This window comes from Candoia aspera, chromosome 13 (assembly GCF_035149785.1).
Source record: "Candoia aspera isolate rCanAsp1 chromosome 13, rCanAsp1.hap2, whole genome shotgun sequence".
Classification (NCBI taxonomy): Eukaryota; Metazoa; Chordata; class Lepidosauria; order Squamata; family Boidae; genus Candoia; species Candoia aspera.
This window is the reverse complement of record NC_086165.1, coordinates 22,670,546-22,679,400: the sequence shown is the minus strand read 5'-3', so window position 1 is coordinate 22,679,400 and position 8,855 is coordinate 22,670,546. Positions and strand designations below refer to the sequence as shown.

The 8,855-nt window shown below is 62.8% G+C and overlaps 2 protein-coding genes across 2 annotated transcripts in view; both read left to right on the top strand.

The window, feature by feature from the left end:
• The first annotated feature begins 431 nt into the window (after positions 1–431).
• Positions 432–7,371, top strand: CTSH (cathepsin H). Its single transcript, XM_063314181.1, has 12 exons — positions 432–668; positions 967–998; positions 1,409–1,517; positions 1,631–1,701; positions 2,315–2,419; positions 2,651–2,737; positions 4,244–4,299; positions 4,442–4,523; positions 4,619–4,687; positions 5,054–5,160; positions 6,352–6,477; positions 7,074–7,371. Exons 1-12 carry the CDS (start codon positions 566–568, stop codon positions 7,147–7,149), a joined length of 1,023 nt encoding a protein of 340 aa, XP_063170251.1. The 5' UTR covers positions 432–565; the 3' UTR covers positions 7,150–7,371.
• Positions 7,372–8,058: 687 nt separating this feature from the next.
• The window catches only part of BLM (BLM RecQ like helicase), a 45,578-nt gene continuing 44,781 nt past the window's right edge, over positions 8,059–8,855 (top strand). The window contains exon 1 of the mRNA XM_063314049.1: positions 8,059–8,175. Within this exon, the coding sequence (XP_063170119.1) occupies positions 8,078–8,175 (98 nt within the window). The 5' untranslated portion in view covers positions 8,059–8,077. The remainder of the gene's footprint in view (positions 8,176–8,855) is intronic.

The following is an 8,855-nucleotide window of genomic DNA, read 5'->3' as shown; positions in this document are numbered from 1 at the left end:
TAGTGTCTTCCCTTGTCGGAAGAAGCTTGCTGTAAAATGCTGAATTCTCTTGGTAGAACTATTTTGCTCCGAACTGCGGCATTCCAAGCTCCTACCGTAGGGATCTCCTCTTTGATTGGGTCAACAAGTGCCAGGGATTGTACACTTTGAACACACAACACAACGCCTTCCCTTGCTTCTGCTCCTTTGGATTCGCCGTGATCCAGTCCTGGGCAGTTTCTGCCCTACAGCCAGGAACCCGGAGCAAGAGCGGCCCGGCGCAGCTCCTCGAGTTTCTTACCCCGCGGCAGCGCCGCCGCCGCCGCCGCCGCCTTCCGGATGAGCCGCTCCGAAGCTGCAGACGCCGCCCGGACAGCACGCGAGGAGCGGGCGGAGAGCGAGCGGGCCAGCAAGCCTCCGAGCCACAGGAAGGGGAGGAGGCGGCGCCGGGGCCTCGCCGCGCCTCCAGCCGCCCGAGCAGGGTTCAGCCCCCACCCCGGCTCGCCACTTCCGAGGCAGCGCCGCTCCAGTGCCCAGCAGGACGCCAACAAACCCGGTGGCGCCTTCCCGCTCGCTCGCGTCCAGGATGGTCCCGCGGGCGCTGCAACTGTTGCTGCCGGCGGCGCTGCTGCTCTGCTCGGTGCTGGCGGCCTGCCTCGGCGGCGGCGGCGGCAGCACCCAACCCACAGGTACGGCAGGCGCCGGGAGCACCTGCCCCGCGCGCCCGCTCTCCTTCCCCGGCGCCCGGCCCCCCCGCAGCCGCCTCCAGCGCGACTCCAGCCCTGGCCGGCCGGAACAGGGCAGGGCAGCGCCTGGCCCGCTCGGAGGGAGCTTGGCCCGGGCGCCGGAGGCGAGGGGGGGCCGCGCGGTCCCGGGCGAAGCGGGTCGGCGGGCCGATTACCGGCCGGCAGCCGCCAGCTCCGAGGGAGCTGCTGTTGCCCCGAAGCGGACCGCCGCCCGCCCTGACTTGCCCCTTTCCCTCCACAGAGAAGCAGCTCTTCCAGGCGTGGGCCGCCCAGGTATAGCCAGCTGCCGGCTGCTCCCGCCCGGAGGCCGAGGCCGCAGCCCGGAAGCGCGCCTCTCCGGCCGCCTCTCCGCGCAGCAGCGACTTCAGCTGCCCGCGGCCCCGAAGCGGCTTTCGTCGCCTGCCCTTCGCGCGCGGCCGGAGGCTTGGCAAGTTGCAGAGCCGAGAGCCAGTCGCCGGCGGGGCGGAGCGGAGCGGGGGACTGCCGGGAGGGGGCTTCGCGGGCCCGCGGGGGAGCCCCATTCCCGAAGCGGCTCTCCGAGGCGAGGGCGCGGCCCCCCCCGGTCCCCGCGCGGGCGGGCGGCGGGGGATTCCGAGTCGGGCGGTGCGAGGCGGAAGCGGCCCGGAGGGGCTTCCCGAGAAGTTTCACTTCTGCCTCCCTTCTCTGTCTCTTCGGCGCCGCAGCACGGCAGGCGGTACCGCTCGGAGGAGGAGCACCAGCACCGGCTGCAGACCTTCCTTCGCAACAAGCGGAAGATCGACGAGCACAACGCCGGCAACCACACCTTCCGAAGTAGGGGCGCCGCTCCGGGGGGGGGCGGCTGCGCCCCCCCCGTTTCTCCTCGCGGTCAAGGAAAAAGCGGCCACAGGTTCCCCGCCCCTTGACCCCCTTTGCTCTCTCCTCAGTGGGCTTGAACTGGTTCTCGGACATGACCTTCGCTGAATTCCGGAAGCAGTTTCTCTGGCGGGAGCCCCAGGTAAAGGCCAGCCCCGGGATGCCCCGGCCGCAGACGGGGGGGCGCAACCGGAGCGGACGCTGCTGCCCCAGTCCGGCCGCAGCCCGCGAGGGAGCCTTCCCGTCGACCGTTAAGCGGCGTTTGGGCGAGCGCGCCACCAGACAAGCGAGAGAAGACCCCCACCACCTTGGACGGAACGGGGGAAGGGAAGGCTTTTCTCCCAGACCCGAGCGCTGCGGACCTGCCCCCGCCCCTTTGCAACGCGAGGGTGTTAAAAGCAGCCGCGCCCTCCGCAGGAGAAGCCAGAATTCTTTTCGGAGTTTTTATCGCCCTGGAGTAGATCCTTGCCTGGGTATGCCTCACGAAGCCCAAAGCCTTGGCTGGCCCAGACCCAGCACGACCCATCACAACACGGAGGACGGCCTTGAGGGAAGGAGGCCCCCACCCCAGGACCTCTTCCCCTCCCCCCAGTCCCTTACTTTCCCCAACTGTGGGCCAGGGACCCAATCCACTCCAGAGCTGCCTCGGGTCTGCCCCTCCCTCCACTCGGCAAAGCCGCCCCGAGGTGCTGCTGGGGGTGGGGGGTGGGGAGGGGCCTGATGGGGCTTATCTGGGCTTCCCTGCTCACCTCCAGAACTGCTCTGCCACCAAGGGGAACTTTGGGAGGAGCACCGGGCTCTGTCCGAGGGCCATCGACTGGAGGAAGAAAGGGAAGTATGTGAGCCCTGTGAAGGACCAGGTAATGTGCTGTGGGGGGCAGTTTCACTCATCCGTCCACTCGGTTTGTATAGCTGCCCCCCCCATGCCCACAGGGGACTCTGGGTGGCCAACAGGGGACTCTGGGTGGCCAGCAGGGTCGGGAGAAGGGGGCAAGAGGCTCCCATCTGGGTGCACAGGGCCCCAAGGACAGGCCTTGCAGAAAAGCAGCCAGGACCTTCTCATTCCTTTCCTCCCCCCCACCCCGCCCCAGGGCCCCTGTGGCAGCTGCTGGACATTTTCCACCACCGGCTGCTTGGAATCCGCGATTGCCATAAAAACCGGGAAGCTCCTGAATCTGGTGAGGCTCTTTTGAACTCCCTTCTTTTTTAACACGTGCCATAAGGGTTTTGTGAAGTATAAAAGAGGACCACTCGGTATAGGGTTTAATCTTGCACATGCTCAAAACCACACAACTTAGCATGTTGTGCAAACAGGAGCACAGCTGGAAATAGCCTACCCACAACCTACCTTGCAAGTCTTCCTGGGGAACCTTCCAGCCTCACAGGGTATCACCAGCAGCTCTGCAGACACACCTGGTGCTGGGCAGCCAGCCCTCTTGGAGACGCCCCTCCCCGCCCTGACCCCAACGGCTCTTCCCCCCTTGCTGGACTTGCACGGAAGGGCAGCAGTAGTGGGGGGCCTGCCTCTTGTGCGGTGCGCTTGTTGCAGGAAGAACAGGCAGCCCTGGCCAAGTCCCAGGGCCGGCACGCGAGAACCTCTCCTCTCTGCTGGTGGGTAGCTGCTGGGCAGCAAGGGAAAGCAGAGCCCCTGCAAAATGGCCTGTTTGCACCAACCTGGAGGGTCATGTTACACACGCACACTCCCAGGTTCGGCTTATGGTCACTCACTCACACACTCACAGCCTGTTGAGGCACATGGATCTTGCCAGCCCCCCTTGCTTTCTCCCTGGGTTTTCCAGAGAGGTGCGGCTTGAGCAGACAAGACACACAGCCCTGGTCAGCAGCCGGGAAGTAATTAGGGACACACACAGATCCCTTCCAACCGAACACTGAGGCACAACAGGTTCTTTGAAATACACAGAGAGACCCAGTGAATTTAAAGGAACAGCAAAATTTTATTAGTTGCAAAATACATTTGGTCTTTCTCATATGCACACGTACACTCAATCACACTTACACTTACCCACATCCTTCTAACTAGCCTGCCAGGCACTAGATGACTCCAGGAGTGGGCGGGCTCTGAGACCCTTTTTATCCCCAAAAGTCCTTGCTTTGTTGATGGGATTGGGGTGGGGGTTTCCTCTGATCTCCTTCGATGGGATCCACTTGCCGGCCAATTTGCTCGGACCCAATTTCCTTTGTCACTCAGGTGACATTTCCATTTCCTTAGGACTTGCTTCCTTCTTGTCTGCCTCCCCGAAGGGATCTTTAGACAAGATTCCTGGCTTTTGTCCTCTGCATAGGTGCCTGCTTTCTCTTGAGATCGTGGCAGCTTCAGCCTAGTCTCACAGGCTGTATGGCAGGCTTCCATCCCGGGTCCCAGATCACCCCAAGACAGCCAGGGTTGGAAGCGGCTGTTCTCTGGCTCCTCTGCCTTGGAGACATCCAGGCTCTGGGCAGCCGCGGCTCCTGCAGGGGCCACCTAAGGACAGGCTTCTCGGGTGCTGAGTACAGTGGCAGAGCAAGCCCAGTCTCCAAAGACCCCCAGCCTCCTCCAGCATCCGGGAAGGGCAAAGGCTGGGCGTGAGCTGGCTGCTCAGGAGACAGGCAGAAGGGCTGGGACCGGCCCACAGTACATACTTCCCCAGGCTGCCTGGGCTTGATTCACATGTCTCCTCTCCCAGGCAGAGCAGCAGCTGGTGGATTGTGCTCAGAACTTCAACAACCACGGGTGCAGCGGGTGAGTGATGCCTTCAGGAAGGGGTCTCCCGAATCGTCCTGGCTCCACCATAGCCTCTCCTCTCCCCACCCCAGGCAGCCTCCGCCTTTCCCTTTCCCTGGAAAGGTCCGCTGTTGGGTGAGGCCTTCCTTTCCCTCCGCAGGGGGCTCCCCAGCCAGGCCTTTGAATACATCCTGTACAACAAAGGGGTCATGGATGAAGAGGCGTACCCTTATCTGGCCAAGGTACGGGGGCGCTGCTCCAAAGCGAGGGGGCAACTCAGGGCAGCTCACCCCTTCTGCCAAGTCTCCTCTAAGAGGGCTTCTTTTGTTATGCACAGAATGGCACCTGCAAATTCCAACCCCAGAAGGCGGTTGCATTCGTCAAAAGTGTGGTCAACATTTCACTGGTGAGCAACCTGCCCTGCAGCATGTGCCTAGAGATGGGAGGCAGTGGCCTAAAGCCCTTTGCCCCTTTGGCTACCCGCCTTCACCATGCATTCCACAAACTGGATGCCCAGGGTTCTCTCTGCATTCTCCCTTGACTGCTCTCTTTTTTTAAAGCTTAAAATACTTCAAAATAGCTTGCTGCTTGGGTATAGGCCTACACTGCCCCCCTCCCAATCTGGGCTGAAACTCTGGTGGGAAGCCACAGCCCCTCTTTTTGGACATGCTCAGAGGGCCTTGCCAGCCTCTCCCTCTACCTCCTGAACAGCCCCAGCAGGGGCTGGCCAGATTGTGCCTCGCCTGGTAACACCTGGCCTCTGTCTTCCCAGTACGATGAGCAGGGCATGGTGGAAGCGGTGGGGATGCACAACCCAGTGAGCTTTGCCTTTGAAGTGAAAGATGACTTCATGTTCTACCAGCAGGGGGTTTATACCAGGTGAGTCCCCATTGGCACACCACACTGTAGGCTTGCTCCTGGATTATGCCAAGAGGCCACCATGCTGGGTAACCTCTGGTCAATCTCTCTCTCTCTCAGCCCAACTCACCTCACAGGGTTGTTGTTGTGGGGAAAATAGGAGGAAGGAGTATTAGGTATGTTCGCCACCTTGAGTTATTTATAAAAATAAACAGGTGGGATAGAAAATAATTATAATAAATTATCAGCCTGAAGCAGCCCTGCTTTGGCAACCCCAGCTGCAAGAATGGTCCCCTCACTGTGGCACCTCAGATCCCCAAGCCAGAGCTCCGAGGCAGCGCACCACACCGCACTTCTGCATGCACGTGGAGGGTCTGGAGGTGGCAAGTAACTGACTGCCTCAAGCAGAGGCACCAACCCAGTGCCTAGAAACAGGACCCCATCAAAGGGAGGGCTTTTGAAGCTTCTGTCAAACACAGTGCCCATTTCAGGCCTCACACTCGCCCCCCCCCCCCCCGTATCAGCCTTGTGCAACCCTGGCTTCCTGCATCTGGATCAAAGGAGCTATTACAGGCCTTCCCTTTCTTTGATCAGTCTGTAACTTATCACTCACGTGCAGACGAGCTGATCTTTAAAACCCCTCAGTCGGAAGGGCCCTTGAGTCCGTCCCCTGCCAAGGGCAAAGCCCCACACCAAAGCATCCCAGCCTGCGCTCCAACATGCCCAGCACCTTGCTGGGCCCCTGGTTCTGCTTGTGGAAAGGCTTGTGTAACATGAAGCTAGAACCCGCCTTCCTGACACACAGGGCCAGTCGCCCGCGATTGCCCTATTTGGGACAACAGGGAACAGCCCTTCGCCTCTTCAGATGCTTGGAAATGATATGATATTCCCCTCCCCCCATCCTCACTTCTCAGAGCTAAACGTGCTTAGTTCCATTTTTTCTCATCAATTTAGCTTCCAAGCCCTGATCATCCTTGCTGCCCTTCCGTGAGCCTGTTTTCCATGTGACTGTTTTCTTAAAATGTGGTGCCCCAAACGGGACAAGGCACTGACCTGAGCTCCTGTGCAGAAAAAAGAAACGCTGTTCCTTCCCACGATCTAGAAATTGTACTTCTGCTGATTCACCTTAAAACTGCACTTGCCTTTCCGGCACAGATTACCCTGCTCACACATACTTCGTTTGCAGCCAGTAGTAATTCGCTCTTTCCACAGCACGCGGTGCGATAAAACCCCGGACAAGGTCAACCACGCCGTCCTGGCTGTGGGCTACGGGGAGGAGAACGGGCTTCCCTTCTGGATCGTGAAGAACTCCTGGGGCCCCTCGTGGGGCATGGACGGGTAACGCGCTTCCCTGCTTTCCTGGGGACTCGGGGCAGGCAGCGCCCTCTGGTGGCTCCCCTCGGGCTACGGAAGCAGCCCCCAACTCTCGGGGGCTCCGGCCTTTCAGCCCCCGCGGCTCGCTGGAGATTCCGCGAAAGGGTCGCGGAACGGCGGCCGGGGCGCGGGGGGGGGACGCCCCTGCACAAGGGGGCGCCGCTGTGGGCCAGGCGGATCGCCCGCGGTGAAGGAGCATCCACGGAAACCGCCTCTTCGGCTCGAGACCCCGAGCTGGGGAGCCAGCCGAGGGGTTCCATTCCCCGGCAGAAACTCACCCACCGAAAGGAAAGGTGGAGCCCCAAAGCGGCCAAGGGTCCGAGGCAGCTCCCGGGAACCCGGGTCGCGGTCCGCTCCTGCCCTACAGTCATGCTGCTCCCGGAGGGCTTGTCCACCCCCTTTTTTTTTCAATGGAGGGGGGTGCTTGTGGCCCACACATTCCCACCGTTTCTGGGGATCCCCACGAAGTCCAGCGAGACGCTCCCCGCCGCGGGACGCCGCTCCTGCGCGCGGCCGGGATCCCGAGGTGCTGTCGTGCATGCGACTCTCTCCGCCCGCAGGTACTTCAACATCGAGCGCGGGAAGAACATGTGCGGCCTCGCCGACTGCGCGTCCTTCCCGGTCCCGCTCGTCTAAGGCGGGACAGGGCGCCTGGCTGGCGCTCCGCCCGAGCGAGCCGCAGAGCTCCCGCTGCCCCCCGGCACGAGGAGACGCCCTGCCCGGTGCGACGGCCCTCGCGCTGCTCCGCGGACCAGGGTTGCCGGCGGGGTCTCCTAAACCACCAGGATTTCGCGCTCCAATAAACCCACATTCTACAGCAAGAACCCAGATAACAGAATAAATCAGTTTTGAACTAAACGATTTTCACCTATTTATTGATAGGTCACTTTCTTTTGATTTGATTCCTCTTCACCGGAATCCTCGTAAACTGCGGCCGTTTCGTGAGAAATAATTTGCATCCTGAGCCTTCGCGTGCTGCTCCACCCTGAGGGTGGTTCTTTTATTGATCCCTCCTTTGGCTCCCAAGCCCAGGGCGAGCGAAGCGACGCTCCGGGGAAGGAAGGTGCGCCGGCCTGAGACGCCGCTCCAGGCCGCCTTGCTGCTGAAGGTCTGCGCTCCACGGAGCGCGATCGAGCCCAGGACGCGCATCGCGCCCTCCGGACTCGTCTGCAGGCTGCGGCGGAGTCACTCAGTGTCGAGGTGCATGCAGAATAAATAGTGCAACGCACACGAAAACTCAGCCTTCATTGAAGTGTAAAATTCGGAACCTGGGAAGCGGGCAGACATCGAGAGACTCGGACCCGAGCTTCGAGCCCAGCGCCGCAACCACCCCACGGCCGAGCGGCGGCGGCGAGCAGAAGCCCACCCCAAGAGCACGTGTGGTGGTGGGCGTGCCAACGGCGGGGCGGAGGGGCGTGGTCTCCTCGGAGCCGCCCCTGGCTCGCCGGAAGGCGTCGGCGACGCTTCCGCGCGCCCGGGGTGGGGCGCGCAGGAGCCAATCGAGCGCCTCCGGGCTGGGAAGGCGCGTCGTCCGAAGCGGGCGCCCGGCCTGGTCTCCGCCGCGATGGCGGCTCTTCCGCACAACAATCTCCGGGAGCAGCTGCAGCGCCACTCGGCCAGGGGCGCCCTCGGCCCGCGCGCCGCGCCCAAGCCCAGGCCCGCGTGAGTGGGGTCGGGGCCGGGGCCGGGGCCTGCCCGGCTCGCTCGGGGCCCGGGCGGGGAAGCGGGACGGAGCGCTCTCCGCGGCGCTCGAGGACGCGGTCGGTCGACTTGGCTGGGGAACTCCGGGAGCCGAAATCGCCCCTCCTAAAGTGGCCGAGGTTGACCAACCCGGCCCGGGAGGACGGAGCGGAAGGCGCGAAGGGGCCCGGCGAAGGGGCTGAGGCGCTCGTGGTGCGTCCGCCTCCCCGCCTCGGCGCGGGAGATCACCGCTCTGGAGCGGAGCGTTTTCCGCTCGCCGACTGGAGCCACCGGTGTCCGCGGCGGCCCGTCGCGGGCGGCTCACGGCGCGTTGCAGACCAGGCCAAGGCCGGCCTCGAGGAGCCGCTCCGTTCAGTCGCGCCGCGTCGCGTGGCCCCCAGGCCCAGGCGCGCCTCCGCGCCTTCAGTCCTTCGGTCCTTCGCCAACGGCCGTCAGGGTTGCGGCCAGTGTAATCTGGGGCGGGCGGGTTCCAGAGGAAGGAGCTGTGACAGGAAAGGGCTGCCCTCTGGCCCCGTGGGTGGGACGGAGGGAAACAGCCGGGGAGAGGTGGTCCCGCACCTGAAGGGCGTCATAGGTGGCAGCCAGCACCTGGAAGCGCACCGAGGGCCAGTGCAGCTCACTGAGCAGATGTGCAACGTGGG